At 35.5% G+C, this 18389-nt stretch overlaps 1 protein-coding gene across 3 annotated transcripts in view; it reads right to left on the minus strand.

Annotated features, from left to right (window-relative positions):
• Window positions 1-10713: 10713 nt before the first annotated feature.
• LOC106467664 (DNA repair protein RAD51 homolog A) overlaps window positions 10714-18389 on the minus strand; it is a 20002-nt gene continuing 12326 nt past the window's right edge. For all 3 annotated transcript variants that reach the window (XM_022395866.1, XM_022395867.1, XM_013928036.2), the window contains exons 7-10: window positions 17262-17375; window positions 15780-15909; window positions 11688-11809; window positions 10714-11163 (exon numbers count right to left, since the gene is read on the minus strand). In XM_022395866.1, the coding sequence (XP_022251574.1) occupies window positions 11040-11163; window positions 11688-11809; window positions 15780-15909; window positions 17262-17375 (490 nt within the window). In that variant the 3' untranslated portion in view covers window positions 10714-11039. The remainder of the gene's footprint in view (window positions 11164-11687; window positions 11810-15779; window positions 15910-17261; window positions 17376-18389) is intronic.

Here is an 18389-nt window from a genome sequence, read left to right on the forward strand (position 1 = left end):
TAATGACGTTAGATTATTAAGACAGGCATTCTTTCTGGTAATAATGAAGTTAGATTATTAAGACAGGCATTATCACCACCCACCGCCAACTCTTGGATTACTCTTTTACCAACGAATAGTGGGATTGACCGTCATATTATAACGCCCCCACGGCTGAAAGGGCGAGCATGTTTGGTGGGACTGGGATTCGAACCCGCAGATTGCGAGTCGAACTCCCTAACCACCTGGCCATGCCGGGCCCAAACCATTTAGTGTAAAGAAATGTTGTTTCCTGCTACAATTTGAAGTAATTCTAGAAAGAAAAAATGGTAATTTTGATTTATTTGTATTTTTTATGGTGGTTACGAGGTCGGTCAAATTGATCTAGTTTGTATTTAGTAAGAATGGAACAAATGACAGGTAGAATATGAAGATTTATCGAAAAAAAGAGAGTTAAACTGATGGTTCGGATCGTCAGTAGGGGCCCCTCACCGCTTGGGGACCTGGCGCCACGGTTAATGCGGCCCTGACAGTAGATCTTACCTTATATGAAATGGAGTATATATTGCACTAGTTACCGTTAGTAGAATGTAGGGCAGTAGATTTTACCTTATCTGTTCTTATATTTATTCCATGCGTCCTTATAGCATATTTTAAAATCTTAATACTTTGTATGTTGTATTGTATTATTGCATTTGTATTAATGACAATGCAACTAAGGCTATCTGTCGCCATTCCTAATTTTGAACTACCGACCCCAAAAAAGGCAGCCAGTAAGTAGCTCTCAACTATCCATCATCCACGCTAAGGGATTGACTGTCACTCTGATAACGCACTGTTAACTCGTAGTGCAAGGTATATTTTGTGATATCGCAAGGAATCGATCCCCTCTCACCAACTCCAGCTCTAACCCACGGCCAACCCACGCACAGTTACCTTTTTTACCTTTATTATTTCTGAAATAAAAACTACTTTAAAACGAAAAGAAACTCTGACAACCTCGTCTTATTACTCATTCTTACATGTCATTTTATGTATCTTATAAAACTTCAAGATGAACAGGTATTGCAATATACGAATACATAATTACAGTGTTCACATGGCTACTCCCTTGAAGACTACCTTGAAACGTAAACTGAATCCTACAAAGAAAAAAAAATCCTTCACGTGATCTCTAAAGTCGACTTTGTAATTAATTCTCGAAGTTTTTTAAAGGTGAAGATTTTTGAAAAGTTTTTGATCGAATAAACGTGTATATATTACTTCGCATGCTTCACTACGTTAATAAATACAGGCATAAAATATATAGTAATAAAGTATTTAATAAAACTGCAATGATCTATAACGTTCCGTCAATCAGAGTATTCGTTAGTCCTAGTATTATAGCCCAAATCGTGAAAACACAGGCTCTTTTACATTACATACCGAATTCAAATTTTATGTTTTAGTACGTGCTTAATTCCCGCTCTTTTATCGGGAAGTTATGGTTATCGATAAAAGCAAATACCCTAGCGGTCGATGTAGTGTTTAATACAGACAAAAGTAATATGATATGACAATTTTTTCAAAATTAAAAACACATTGCATGGAAACGACTGCGCATGCGTAGTATTGACTTGCAGATTTAAATACAAACACGATAATAAAACATTTTAATTTAAAATGTTATTTTATAATAAGGTTATAACAACGATTTTGTGGGGGTGGTTTAAGTTAATCCCGTGATACAAAACCTACAGAGGCGTAAAACATATAAGATGTCGAAGCAATGGAACTTTTAGGCCTATCAAAATTGATTCAAATTATTCGGAGTACAAAACGTTTTCACTTTTCTTACATTATTTTTAATTATTCTATTAAAGATTTAGAGGCCTCCAGGTGGCTCAGCGGTAAGAGTAAACGTTTATCATGTTAAAAATCAGGTTTTGACATTAACAGCAGGCAAAACATGAATAGCTAATTGTGTAGATTTGTAAATATCAACAAACAAATAGATGTTAAGTTGAAAGTAATCATAAACAACATTTGAATTCGATCTTTTGTCTACCATAAGACCTTTCGTTCAGTCCTCTTAATGCAACTGTGAACCCTAACCATTTCTTCAGGCCTTAAAAATACAAAGCGATATAGTAAGCTAATTACAATACACCAGGTAGAAAGATAAATCCCACTAAGAAGAATAGTGAAATTAAAGAATAACAATCAATAAAATGAAAGAAAACAGTTCCTTAATGTCTTCTAGATGCGTTTGGTTAAACCCTTGAATAAAGAGTAATTCAAAATAGACTAATGCCCAAAGTAATGTGCCGAAGGAGTTCCTTTGTATCGTTGAGGATATTTTTTCATAGAGATTCATAAAATATATTAATGTTTCAAATTATTTCATCTTCATTTCTCACTTGACAGGATTCGTTGATTAAATGTTAAACATAGATTGTTTATAGTCCTAGTAAGTTTGAGAAGAAAATCAGTTCAACGTATTGTTACACCTCTAGTCGTTAATTGATTTTCCGTAACTTCGTTCCGACGAAACTTTAGCGACACAAGTTCTTACTTAATAAAACTGGTTTATTCTTTCCGAATACAACTTTACGATACACTTATTTTCAACATTCGCGCTATAACAAACGCTAGTTCACGTCTCACGAGCTTTACTTCAACAATACGTCTCTCTCTGACTGCAGTTCAATTACTCATTACCTACACACACACACACATTATTGTCACGTCACGCCGTGACAATCTTATATATATCAGGCCACCCCCAATCTAGTAAATGCTAGAGCACTCCCGAAGGAACGGGATAGTTCTAGAAAGTAGGTGGCGTGACAATAGTCACGTGATCTCGCTGACGCAACAGTATATTCTAATACTGATACTCTGTCTCTGGAAATTTCTGGGGTCACACCAGGTTTTCCGTTATAGCAAGATGGTAGAATGTCAAAGGTTGAAAGTGTTTCTTGTGTTGTTCAAATGCATTAAAAATGTTAATTGAGCTGCGGGCCAAAGGTAAAATGTTTTCAAGTCATTTGTAGAGCATTAACGCATTCTTAGAGCAGTAGAATATCCACTTCTTTGTATGATATTAATCCTGCTGGCTCAGCGGTAAGTTTTAGGGCTCATAACGATATATTTCGGGATTTGATTCTGGCAATGGTCAGAGCGCTTGTTTGTTTGTTTGAAGTTAAGCACAAAGCTACACAATGGGCTATCTGTGCTCTGCCCACCACGGTTTTTAGCCTTGTAAGTCCGTAGACCTACCGCTGTGCCACTGGGGGGCAGGTCAGAGCCTATATAGTCTGTAGTGCAACCTTTAGCTAAAACAAACTTTAAACTTCAATCGGCCCGGCATGGCCAGGTGGTTAGGGAGCTCGACTCGCAATCTGCGGGTCGTGGGTTCGAATCCCTGTCACACCGAATATGCTCGCCCTTTCAGCCGTGGGGGCGTTATAATGTGATGGTCAATCCCACTATTTGTTGGTAAAAGAGTAGCCCAAGAGTTGGTGGTGGGTGGTGATGATTAGCTGCCTTCCCTCTAGTCTTACACTGCTAAATTAGGGACGGCTAGTGCAGATAGCCCTCGTGTAGTTTTGCGCGAATTTCAAAACAAACAAACAAACTTCAATCGTACATAGTATGCATTACACAAATGTTGTATATCTATCTATAAGTAGCATTGTACATAGTTCCTCAACTTGAATAATAATGATAATATGTATACCGGGTTCTGTTCTGTAGATGATCACGAGCTTTCATTACTAATTGCTTAATTGAGAAAAGGAACTAACAGATTTCACGTGTTTGTTCAGCAGCCACGTCAGTAAGCTTCAATAGGCTCTCAGCATCTAGTGTTTGTACACGCCTGATAAACAAATATATGTATTTAACATACTTGAGGAGTAGGTTACAGTCATGGCTTTATTGAACAGTAATGATTGTTGTATATTTCTTGTTTATTTTTGTTTGTTTGTTTTTAGCACAAAGTTGCAAAATAGACTATTTGGATCGAGCCCTTAAATTTAGAGTTTATACTTATAGTTTTCAAACTTAGTATTTAGATTCAATGCGTTCGTTAAAATCAGTATTATAGACTGCAATAATGTCCAGCAGAACTTGATAATTAGCAGAAAGAATGCCTGTCTTAATAATCTAACTTCATTATTACCAGAAAGAATGCCTGTCTTAATAATCTAACGTCATTATTAGCAGAAATGACTAGCTGCCTTCCCTCTAGTCTTACACTGCTAAATTAGGGACAGCTAGTGCAGATAGCCCTCGTGTAGCTTTGCTTGAAATTCAAAACAAACAAACAATGCTACTAGTACAACTTCACAGGACTTGGGTTCGACTTTATCTGCAGAGGAGGTTCAGGCCTTAATTCGCAGGGTGCTAGATTCATGTGTTTGGCTAGTTATTTCTTTTTTTTTTTTTTCAACCTGACAATGTTTCTGAGAAAGAATGCAATCAAGGAAAAGACAATTTGGACTCTCATTTTCTGGCACCTTCTAACTTTAGTCAGTCACAATCTACACCTCTTCAAGAGATTTTGCTTTCCATTCCTTTTTTCAGCTTGTTAATCAGGTATGTGGTATTTTACACGTTCCCCTATCACCTATGATGCCTTTCCTTATTGGGTGAAATTCCTTCTTCTGAATTTTATGTTTTTCCCCTTCTTCACCCAACATTTTTGAGCATGAACCCAACATTAGGGTTCATGGTCAAAAATTTTTGGACCAACTTTAGTCTGGTGTTGGTATACCCCATCCCCCTTGCTTGTTGGACAAATACGCTTTTGCATACCATCGCTCTTCAGATCCATGTTTCGATTCTCAACAGTTGGCTCTTCTACTTCCCCTTTAGGGTTTGAATGTGGGAGCAACTATTTAATCAGGCTCAATTCTCAAGGAATTGCCTTTCCCTCTCCTCCCTTTTATGTTACCTGTCTTTTCTCCAATTATTGTCAGAGATGAGCTCAAGTCCCTCTTTTGGTCCACTATGGCTTGTTTATTGGCCTTTGTCCCTTCCTTTAATACCTGGCTCATATAGTGTTGCAACTTGTTGGGGAGAGATGCATCACTTGTTGAGGTGCATCTCCCCCATTCAATTCTGCAGGATCTGCATCATAATCCCCTTTCTACACAACACTGTATTTGGGGATTGTCCCGATTCCTTGGAATCCAGGAATGATGTGGCTAGATTGCATTTTTCCTTATCTTCTCTGGCCACACATTTATCTCACACACACCATCTTCCTCTCTTGAGTTGCCTGTTCTTGTTTTCTGTCCCCCTTCTTCTTTGCCCTTACCTTCCTCTCAACACTCCTGACCCTATCCTTGTTATTCCCACACCTGGGCTGACTGACACCAGCATTGTAGGTGACATTACAGAGGTTTCCAGATCATTTCGGGCCAGATTGCTCCACTTTTCTGCTGTATGATGATTTCACAACAGATAAGTGGGTTTTGTCAAGAGGTCTCTGCCTTCAGTTCTGATCCCCACCTCCCCTTTTCCATTCCCCTATTTCCTTCCCACCTTCACAGGATCCTACATCCTCAAGGATCGGGTGTTCCAGTTCAGGACCCTACCTTTGGCACTAACTTCAGCTCCTTAAGTTTTTTTTTATGGTACAAACTTTTGCCCAACATCATCATTCAATGTGTCTTCTCACTCATCATTACATGGACGACTGGCTCCTGCTCACTTCTTCCCATTCACGGTCCAGAGACCACACTCATCTGCTCCTCCAAGAAGCAGGTGAATAAAGGTGGAAAAGTCCATTCTTACCCCCACTTCCTTCAGATTTACATCTTTAGAGGGTTGAAGTGTTTACCTCGACTCTAAAGATATTTCCAGTCTGGTTGATCAAGGAGTCTTCTCTCCAGATCAACATTCTCAAACTTATGGCAATTAATCAAGCTTTGTCCTACTTCCTTCCTCTCCTGCAGGGGAAGGTGGTTATAGTACACTCCAACAACTTCACAGTGGTCACTTGTGTTACCAAGTGGGGACTCTGATTCTAAGTCTCTGTACTTTCAGATCTTGGATCTTTTCTGGACCCACAGTCACCACATTGTGGGCTTAGTTTGCCATATTCCTGGCACCATGAACCTGGTCGTGGATAGCTTATCCCAACCCAATAAGATTCTCTCCATGGAGTGATCCATCAATCCACAGGTTTTTTGGTGGGTATGCAACAAACTTCCTTCCTTTTTGGTCTCCCATTCCACAACCATTAGCTCTGGGAATGGATGAATTCAGTTAAGATTGGAGGATTCATCACATTTATACTTACCCTTATATTTGACTCCTCCCCAGAGTTCTATCCCTAATCCAAACCACGCTGTGTCTAGTCCTCCTAGTGGCTCCATTTTGTCTGGCACAACCATGGTTTTTGCTGCTCTGACCTTTACTTGTACAACCTCCTCTACTCTTACCTCTGTCTAGATCTATATGACCTTTTTCCATGTCCATTTACCAGAGGGTATGGTCTACCTTCCACCTTTGGTCTCATTGATGTGGTTTTCATCTTTCCAACCCTTTCATTCCTCATCTTTCCCAATTCTTCACCTAATTGTTTGACAAAGGCTTGTCCACTTCGACTATGTCTAGCTATTGGGCAGCCTTGTCAAACACCCTCCATTTCTCCAAGTTTTGTCTTCCCATCATTTCCTGCTTCTTCTGGGTCATGCATCCTCCACGTTCCTTAGAATTGCCTGATTGGAATTTCATTGTGGTCCTTTATGCCTTTTCTCATCCTCCCTTTGAACCTTTGTCTACATGTTCAATATATCATCTCTCCCTCAAGACCTATTTCCTACTCCTTCTCACTAGTGAACATCGTCGATCAGATATTTATGCCATTAATATTACCCAAGTCCAGACCAGTCCTTCCTTTCTGAGACCTGTGTTGCACATAAAGGCTGTCTGGCTTTCACATTGATTTCCTGGCCTTCTATCTCTCACCTGTATTTCCATTCTGATCCAGATCAGTTTCTTTGTTCGATTCACTCTTTACGGTGTTATGTGGCATATACTGCCTCCTTTAGGGGTTCATATTCCTGACTATTTCTTCCTTGGAATCCATATATTTCCTGTGATTTATCCCCTGTCACACTAACTGGTTGGGTTAGTCAATTCGTTAGGCTGGCTTGTTCTGACTTACCCATGGAAGGATGCCATATCCAAAGTGTTTCTTTTTATCAGTTTTGTCATACTGCCATGTCTTTGGCTTCTTGTCATTATTTGGAGGAGATTGTGCAGGCTGGAATGTGGACCTTTGTCACTCTTTATCTGCATGATCTGGCTGTATCTTCTTCAGGTGGATATTATCTTTCTCCTATGGTGATTCTATACACGTTCATTCACCTTTGACTGGGGTAAGTCTTATCACATCATTTCATTTGTTTTCTTTTTAGAGACTTTTTTTTTTTACCACTACTAATGGGATCCCACTCTGTGGCAGGTTTTGCCTGGTCAGGTATGCTTTGCTTTAGACCCCAAACTATCTACTGGTAGCGCTATAATGCTCACTGTAGAGATGGGGTGTTCCGTATGACCATTGGTGGCTTGCCTAGTGGTATATACATATGTTTCTCAATATCCATCAGTTTTACTCAATTGCGGACCATCACTCATGGACTTTCATGAGTAAAGCAGAAGGGTAGTTCTGCCCATCTCTGCTGACCCCTTGATTGAATATATCAGAGACAGTCTGCTTTTTAAAATACTGAATCATGGACATCCATTGCATTTTCTTCAGTGTGACATTTCTCTGGACTTCCAACCACACTTACTTCCCCATTTTCCTCTGAGTGGAGCAAGGAAGTCCTTACCAGTTCCTAGTCACTGGGGTGGTGGACCATAGAGGCTTCTTCCTGAGTGCATTGTAGACTTTTAACTTTTCATATATCTACTCAGTAAGAAGAGGGCAAAGCTGGTTTCCCTCCTTAAATTTTCCCTGGATGCTTATTCCCAGGTGAACAGTTGTTGGTTGGAGCAGGACCAGCCTATGCGGGAACTTTTTTATAATACCGGGTTTGGGATGATACCGCCCCATTCCTATGGTTGTGTGTAGTAAAGACTCCCCTTTAATTCCAGTTGCAGGTGGTTCCTTCCCTGTTCCTATGGTTGACTTTGGAAGACTTTGTCTGCCTCATAACACTGGCAACAGGACATATGTACACTATTCCTATGGCTGAGCGAATGTTCCACATCCTCCTTATAATTCCAGATGCATTTACAGTTGGGTGAGTTAAGATTTCTGCTCTTAACATTGGTTACAGATATTGCATGGTTCTTATGGTTGAGTTGAGGCAACAACACTGCTCCATAATGCCGAGTTTGGTTTGTTCTACTTTTTGCTTCTTAGGTGGTTTTGGCTACATGTTAACTTCATCTTTGTAATTCTGGTTGCTTGCTATACAACACTATCTTTACTTACGGTTGGGATTCAAGTGTGTATATATAACATGATTCATGTGCCCTAGCCACATTGTTTATGTTATTCTATATTCGTTTTTATCTGATTGATCCTTAACCTCCTAATGCTGAGGAAAAGTTGTGGAACCTCATCTGTATGGTTGAGTATCTCCATAGCTACATCAGGCTTTTTTTACTATGGATTGCACTTGTGCACATTTTTTCCCCCACCCATATCAGGTTCATTTCCTTCCTCAATCCATCCCTGTTCCAGAAGTAGTGTAGAGCAGTACCCAACATGTGTGCTTCAGTTCATCTCTGAGCACACCCGTTCATTCTGAGCATTTGCTTTCCACTTGGTTTCAATGTTGTGCACCTACACCTTTGCAATGTGGGATTCCAGCTTTGTGTGTGATAGGAGGTAAGACCATATCAGAAGTTAACATTTTTCTTAGACTAAAAATGTATTTCTGATAGGTACTTACCACCCTTCCCTTCCAACTGCTGGTGTTATTCCTTTAGATCCTGCCAATTCTTGAAAGTGAGGATTGAGCAGGAATAGCAGAGGGAGCTAGCTGTGGCAGTATAGGTTGTGAATACTATTGGTGGAGAGTAGTCACATGCTATGTACATGTTCAATAGTGGTGCCAAATTGGTGGGATATATAGACTGGTGCACTGAGCATGAAAAGAAAAAATTTAGCAATGCTTAGAGGGCAGAAAGAAGGTCAAGATAACTTTGTACTGTTAGTTATGGTTTGTGTTTCAGTGGGCACTTCTGAAAAAGCTGTAAAGTGAAACTTTGACTGTCCAGTTAAAGAAAAATCAATTTTGGGGTTTTAAGGTTATTTATTTCTAGTATTAAAATGTCTTTTATACACAGTTGTGCACTATAGAAATCAAATAATGAATTTTTCACCTTGTTTTTCCATCTACATTTTGTAATAACTAACTAATCCATGCAGTTCTTTTAAATAAAAATGTGATATTAGATACCAAAGATTAAAATAAGGTTCGTTCCATTTAGTTTATAATACTGTAAATCTTTTACTGCTGTAGAACAATCATACAAGTAATTTGAATGTAGGCACAATAAAAATGCATCTATTTCCATTATTTAGAATTACACTGGTGTGTTCACTTTGTCAAATTGTTATCAGCGTCCTTGATATTCACTGCCCTGCCAGCAGCATTCTTTGCAAAGAAATTAAATATTAGCACAGACATTTTAGATACATAGATCAATAATGTCAAAGATATATGCCACGAATTTGAGGGGGAGTACGGGATACTGCAGCATTTCCCAAAGTGTGGGGTGCACGAGTGATTAGGAGATTCAATAGTGCAATAATGTAAAATTAAGCATTCTAATAATTTGTTATTAATGAAAATAACTACTACAACACACATAGCATTTTGATGCATACCTGTGTATTATATGTTGTCACTTAACTCTCACTCGTTTAAAAAAAGATGGGGTTGCACAAGAAAGTATATTTATTAAAGGGAAATGTGGATGACAAAAGTTAAGGAAATGATGGGATAGTGAATATAAAGGAAAATTTATATGTTCAATGGTTGATCACCTGCAATTTGACACAATTTAAAGGTGTTAGAAACCTGCTGGTGAATATTTAAAGGACAGATATTCTGAAAGAGCATGTCACAGTGATCAAGGTATTTTTGATACAAACAATGACACTACTATATCCATTGTGGACAAACCAGAAAAACATCACAGCATTCTGCTTTGTAAAGTCAGTTAGTACTAGAATCTCGTTAACTTTCACAAATGTGATTAGATGGTGAGAAGAAATAGATTAAGAGTTTGATTGTTCTGGGTGAACTGTGAAGACTTTAAGCAACAGACCTAGTTCAGGCAGGTCTCACAGCATACTAAGGTAGAAACCATTAGGGCTCTCATTTATGACTCGATTTCTGCATCCTTTGGACAGGTAAAGAAGGTCCTTAAAGTGAACATTATCTTCTCGAGTAGGAATCGTAACTTTACAGCTCTAGCCTGTAAGTAAGTTGCAGAAGCTGAGTAAATTATAAAATTAAGATCTTAAAGCATGTCTGTATGAATTAAAACTTTAAAAATAGTGGATCTACTTGTTCAAAACACTAAATATACACAAACATTTGTGTTAAGGCAACATATCTAATTGAAAATTATTAAACCTAATTTATTTTTCATTCCTCTTTGTAACATATAAAAAGTTCTTGTATTGTACATTTTAGTTTTCACTGTGTACTAATGAAACTTGTGGGTAATGTACAATGATGTCTCTACACTGTTTGATCTTGAGTTGATCCAAGAATTTCAATATTTTATTTTATACATCTTCAATCTATACATTCAAGGTGGCTATCAGAATTCTCCAAGATGTTCACAAATCGCTCTGAAGACTGATAATAACATACAATAAATGATAATCTGTAAATACAGCTACACATGACACATTCAATCACTTGAGTTATTTTACATAAAGTTTTAATCATTACAAGTGTTCTGAGGAGGATTTTGACAGGAAAATAGAAATACTGTACATAATAAAGAAAAAGAAAAAAAAGGTAATCTTCACCTTATTTCTAGAGTTAACAGAACTTCTGAAAAATCTTGATAATTGTTATCTGTACTATTCAATCCTGAGCATCCCCGATTCCATCAGCATTAATAGCAAACATCGCTTCTGCTTCGGGTAAACAAGGAGAGTCATAGATTTTACAGATTCTAGTCTCTGCTCTGCCTTTCCGAAGATACAATCTGAAATACGAAATGTTTTTAAATGAGCACAGTTTGAACTGAATAGAACCGTAAGGTAGTTATTTACCAAAATAAAAGCCAAAAATATACCTATAAAAATGTATTCTTACAATTAGAGGTTAAATCATTACTAAGTTCTTTCATTTAGAAACAACACAACCAAACATTTGTTAACAAATTGTATGACACATTGTATGTTTGGTGTACATTACCAAAATAAAAGCCAAAAATACACCTATAAAAAATGTATTCTTACAATTAGAAGTTAAATCATTACTAAGTTCTTTCATTTAGAAACAACACAACCAAACATTTGTTAACAAATTGTATGACTAAATTATTGGGAGTTTCATGAGATATGAGAATGAACTTATTCAACTATCATAATATCTAATGAAGCAAGATCTGCTGTTCAATAGTTAATGTGCCATTACATCACAAAAATCTTTCTTACAGGCATCAGGTTTTCCAATACAAACAACATAATAACCTTTACCTGGCTGTAACAATAGAGTTAACATTACCTTGTTGTTGAAGCATGGGCAATAATATTTCCTCCTATTGGTTTCTTGGGATCAGAAGAAAAAATAGCTGCCCCATCAACCTGTGCCACCACCTGATTTGTTATCACTACAGCAACACCATACTGAAAAGATATGTTATTATGAAATATAGATCAAATGACTAAATGTTTGTACCAACTAGTATATAACGATGTTATACATTCAAGTGTACAGTTGATTACATTTTGTTTGTACCAACCAGTATATAATGATGTTACACATTAAAGTAGTACAGTTAATTACATTTTGTTTGTACCAACCAGTATATAACAATGTTATACATTAAAGTGTACAGTTAATTACAGGTACAAACAAAAACACTTTAATGTATAACATCGTTATATACTGGTTTACAGTTAATTACAGGTACAAACAAAACACTTTAATGTATAACATCGTTATATACTGGTTTACAGTTGGTTACACTTTCGACTGTTTGGAAATCCATGTAATATGTTATGAATACAGGTTTCTTTTTAACAAGATTCACATAATAAAATTAAATAACAGTGGATTATTTTACCCTATCTGCAGTTATCAAGCTTGCTGACCAAAACTACAATATAATCAACCTTACTAATCAAAACTACAATATAATCAACCTTACTAATCAAAACTACAACATAATCAACCTTACTAATCAAAACTACAACATAATCAACCTTACTAATCAAAACTACAACATAATCAACCTTACTAATCAAAACTACAACATAATCAACCTTACTAATCAAAACTACAACATAATCAACCTTACTAATCAAAACTACAGCATAATCCACCTCATTAACTAAAATTACAACATTAACAACCTTACTTACCAAAACTACAATGTAACTAACTTTTCTAACTAAAACTACAACAGGATTTCAGGAGGAGCTTATGCTTTTACATGCAAGGGATACATCAGCTAACAATGACTTTGAAGAAGTTAGAAAGAGTACTATTAGGGCTAAAAGTAGTGAATTTAATTGTAATGAGCCTATTCTGTTGAGCAACAGATTTCAGCCTTTGGCTTCTGCTGATGAGAAACTATTGGAGTGAAGGAAAACAAAAGGGTCAGAGAAGGATGTGGATGATAAGAATGTTATAGTTGTAGGTGATTCCTTGATAAGGCATGTGGGGTAAATAGGGAGAAAATAATTAGATTATGCCACTCAGGAACATAGGTGGAGGATATAACTGACAGAGCAGGAAATATAATAAAGGGGGCTAGCGGAGATGCAGTTTTTGTGGTGCATATAGGGGCTAATGAAGTAGGGAATGGTAGATCAGAGGAGCTAATTAATAAAGAAAGAGGCCATAACTTAATTCTGTCAGGGATACTGCCCAGAATGAACTGTGGGAATGAAGTTATAAGAATGTCACTAGGGCTAAATGCTAGGCTTAGATTAGTATGTGAGGATGAGCAGATTGGCTAGTTGGACTCTTGGGATCAGTTCAGTGGAAGAAGTGAGCTTTATGGAATGGATGGTTTACATTTAAATAGAGTAGGGGTTGGCTTGTTTGCTAAGGCTATTGACTCAGCTGTAAGGGAAGTTTTAAACTAGGACTAGACAGTGGTGAGGGCCAGGAAAAACTAAATGCAAAAAATAATAACAGGCAGATAAAAGTTTAGCATAGGAAATGAGTATAAAAGTAGTTATAAGGATAGCCTTAATTGTTAGTATTGTAATTCTAGAAGTATAAGAAATAAAACAGATGACCTTAGAGCACTAGTTGGAATGGAGGATTTTCATATAATGGGAGTAACTGAAACATGGTTAAACATAGATGATTTTGATGACAAAAACTTCTTTGAAATACAGGGTTACAGGCTATTTAATAGGGTTAGAGTATTAAAGAGGGGGTGGAGTGGCTTTATATGTAAAATGTGATTTATATCCTGTTGAAGTTGAGGATATCAAAGTTAATAACAAGGAGATTGAATCCATTTGGGTTTCTATTAGTGGATATAAAGGGAAAAGGCATTTAGTGGGAATTTGTGACAGACCACCAAGTGATACTCATGAAATTTGTGAGAAACTTTACAATGAGATTAAGATTACAGCTGTTAATGAAGTCATAATTATGGGTGATTTTAATTTCAGGCAAATAGATTGGAAAATTCTAGAGTCAAACCATGAGGGAGAAAGGTTTTTGTAAAATGTTTAGGATGGCTTTCTTCACCAATTAGTCAAGGAACCTACTAGAAACAATGCTATTTTAGATATTGTTAATTTCAAATACAGAAATGATCGAGAGGGTGGAAATTGGGGAACACCTGGGTGCAAGTGACCATTGCTCTATTAGGTTCAATGTTTTGCTCCATATGGAGATAAGGAATAATGATATTTTGTTTACATATTTCAAAAAAGCAAATTTTGAAGGAATGCGACAAGTAATATCTGTTGTGAAGTGGAATAGTCAATAAGTTACTTAAATTTGCAGATGATATTACAGTCTTGGGATGGATGTGAAGAGGATGCTGCTGTTTTACAAAAGGATTTAGATCATTTAATGAGTTGGGTGAATAAATGGTAGATGGGTTTTAATTATAATAAATGTAATATAATGCATGTGGGTTATCATAATTTGAATTATAAGTATAATTTGGATGAGAATAACCTTAACAGTGTTATGAAAGAAAGGGATCTTGGGGGTAATAGTTGATCAGTCTCTAAAACTATTAGAGCTGTTGCTAGTGGTAGGGCAGATAGGATTTTAGGTTGTATCTACAGAAATATTGAATATAAGTCTAAAGAGGTTATAATTTCATTGTACAGGTCACTGGTTAGGCCACTTTTGGAATACTGTGTTCAGTCTTGGGCTCCGTACCTTATGAAATACATTGAATTGTTGGAATGGGTTACTAGAATGGTGCCTGGGATTATCATGTGAGAAGAGGCTGAAATCTCTCAAACTGTTTTCTCTTGAAAAAAGAAGATTCGTGGGGATCTGATTGAGGTGTTTAAGATCGTAAAGGGAATTTATAGTGTTGATGCATTATCTTTTTTCATATTTAACAGTAAAAATAGTAGGACTAGGGTACACAAATATAAATTTTGTCAAGGTAGGAGACATCTTCAGTTAAGACAGTTTCATTTTTCTAACAGGGTGGTTGGCCTTTGGAATGGATTGCTTTCAGATGTTGTAGAGGCAGTAAATTTAAGATAAATCTTGATAAGTATATGAATGATAAGTGCTGGCTTTAAGATTTTTTTAGAAATTATTTTAATTTAGTTTAGAAAATGGAATAACTGATATGGACAAATAGGTCCCATGTTCTCCCAAAACATTATGTTATTATATTCTTATAACTAAAGTTTCTAACAAACTATAACATATTCAACCTCACTAACCAAAGCTACAAAATAATAAACCTTGCTGACCAAAACTACAACACAATCAACCTTGCTAGCTAAAACCATAACATATTCAACCTCACTAACCAAAACTACAATGTAACCGACATCATTAATCAAAGCTACAAAATAACAAACCTTGCTGAACACAATCAATCTTGCTAGCAAAAACTACAATATAATCAACCTCACAAAAAAAAACTAGAATAATCAAACTTGTTGGCCAAAACTGTTGTAAATCAATCTCTCTAACCAATTTACAACCTCACTGTACTTTGTAAATACTAGTTGCAGACTTCTATACTTTTCATCAGTCATCATGATGCTGTTTGTTCATACAATAGAATATTTACTCTCAGAATATCTTACTCTTTAAAACACAGGAAGTATATTGTGAACATCTTAATTTTTAATTCAACAAGCTATAAACAGATGGTATGATTGGTGGTGTGTTATATTACTCCCTTTATTTTTCAAACAGTCATTTAAACTGGTACCTTGCTTTAAAATGTGAAACTCGATTACAAAGTGTAAAAACAACGATGGAAAATGTGGGAATACAACAAAAAACTACAGGTAACTAAGCATGTAGGTTCTGTATCGAACATTACCAAAATTACAATTCTTTTACAATACTTTTTTTTACTTCTTCTCAAAATACTAATAAAACTGAGAAACAACTAAGTAAAATAAATGACTGTTGGCTTACCTCATCAGCTAAACGTAACAACATACGCAGAAACCTTGCAAGATGCATCTGTCGAGCAGACAGTTCTCCTCTCCCAGAGTAGTCAGTTCTGTAAAGTGCTGTAGCGCTGTCCACAACTAATAAAGCATATCTGTAATGAATTTACATATAGATAGGTTAAATATGGAAAATTCATAATACCAGCTTAGAAATACTTCAATGTTTATGAAAAAAAATTAAACTTAATGATGTTTTATCAAATGGTAACTGTTTTATAGTTTACAATATAAAAGTGTTTTTAAATTCTTTACAGGAATTTCAATTTCTCCATAAAAGAAATTGTTACGACAGCAGAAGTCACGTGATGAGTGTCTAGAAGATTCGCGAAGAGGCTAGTACATGTTACGTGTGTGCTTTTATTGTATATAAGTGCGCCAGATAAAGGAGACACTCATTCGGAATTGAATTGCTGACAGAGATATAGAGACAGATAATCGAGTCAAGCCATAAGTAAAGTGTATGAATCGTTGTGAATTCTAGCGTGTGTTTAAGTTAAAGTGACTGTGGAAATTAAGTGTATTGCAAAGTTGTATTGAGAGGGAATTAACTAGTTTTATTTAAGAAAGGACTTGTGTCGCTGAAGTTTCATCGGAAATAAATTCAACGAAAAATTAAGCGAACACATATGTAACAAAATTAAATACGTTTAACATTCATTAACTATAAGAAGAAAAAAAGCATGAGATTAATTCAAAAATCAATACTATTTATTTCAAAATTGTTTCTATGCAACAAGTATTTGTACAATATTATATTTATCTGAAATATTACTAATCCATCCACGAAGATCTGTTTTCATTAGTTCTCTTCTACTGCTAACTAAAGCATGCTGACACTCGTATTTCATAAATTTTGAAAAAAGGAGAAAAAAAGAAACATTTATATATATTATGTCAACAAGACAATACATTCCATTCTGTACAAAAAAGAAATCATCAAGAACGTTTTTGTTACTGATATTAACATAACATGTTAATATCAGTTCATGTGATATAAATGACACAAATCTGAGTCATGTTAAGCCATATTTTGTTAGCTCAAGTATGAAATAGGCTTAACAGGTGTAAATACATCAAGTTAAGTCATGATCATAAAAGGAGAAAATTAACTGGTGAGCTTAAATTGTATTATAATAATTATAAATTTAACATTGAGTTCATAAACAAAACTGTTTTCAACAGCACTTCACCAGTGCTATTTGTTATGATCATCAAAAAAATACATTTTGAACAACGGTATTGCTGAAATCCACAATATGAACGCAGCAGTGGATAAAAGTAAGAAATGATCACGTACTTTCTCTCATTGACACCTTATCCAGTAAATGACAACAAATATTTACACTTACTACTACCACTCACAAAGTAAAACAAACCTGATCTATAATTTTGTTTTTATACACAGTTAGTAATGGTTCAGCAAGTGATACTAGTTTAAGATTACCTTGATTCTGACATAATAGCAGCAGCTTGGATCAACAACTGGGTCTGATGATCTGTATTATAAGCTCGAGCATATGCAACATTATCCAATACATCACTACCAGACAAGCCATACCTGTACAAAAAACAAAGTGTAAACTAAAGATGTAAATTTTAATTGTAGGAGTAAAGTGTAAACTAACGATGTCAATTTTAACTAAAAGTGTAAAGTGTAAACTAAAGATGTAAATTCTAACTGTAGAAGTAAAGTGTAAACTAAAGATGTAAATTTTAATTAAAGGTGTAAAGTGTAAAATTAAGATGTAAATTTTAACTAAAGGTGTAAAATGTAAACTAAGGATGTAAATTTTAACTAAGGTGTGTCAGATTTTAAAAAAGATTATTACATACGTATATGGGTTCTGTTTTGTTTTTTGCCAATCGTCAAAATAAATGGCTTTTACTTAATAGTATAAATTTATACTATGTAGTTATTGGGCTTAGGATTCTTCTACAGTAGATGTCTGTGACTTGTTAGCAATAAATTCAATGAGGTATATACAGCACAAACTTTACTTGTTTTCAAATAATATATATATATTCAGAACAAGTTAAACGTATGTACAATAAAGTATTCACACTATAGAGAATATATGCATATCGTAAACATTATATAAGTATATGTATAGTTCTCCTCTTGTTGTCAAAAGTCCACTTAGGCCTGTTCAATTACTTTAGAATCTCAGATGACAAGCCGAACCATTTTCTTTAATACTATTGCAATATTAGTCTGATGTGATTCACTTACGATTGTGGTTTTCTTTCTTCTGAAGATCCTATGATCCTTTTGTCAAAGTGCACTCAGGCTGATTCAATTACTTTAGAATTTTGCTTTGATAGAATAAACTTATTTTTTCTTATTTCTTTTTCCACTGTTAGTTTCACTCTAATATATATATATATCTGTTTAATACTGTCTGTCTGCTGCTTCCCACTCGTCTCACGCAACTTATATCTTTATTACATAGTTGTCTGGCCACTTTCTATATTGTCGACACCAATTAGTTATTAACAAAACCTTCTACAATTGTCTATTTTTAACTCTTATTATAACAAAACTTAAAATAATAAAATATTCACTCACAAATAT

This window comes from Limulus polyphemus, unplaced genomic scaffold, assembly GCF_000517525.1.
Source record: "Limulus polyphemus unplaced genomic scaffold, Limulus_polyphemus-2.1.2 Scaffold2699, whole genome shotgun sequence".
Classification (NCBI taxonomy): Eukaryota; Metazoa; Arthropoda; class Merostomata; order Xiphosura; family Limulidae; genus Limulus; species Limulus polyphemus.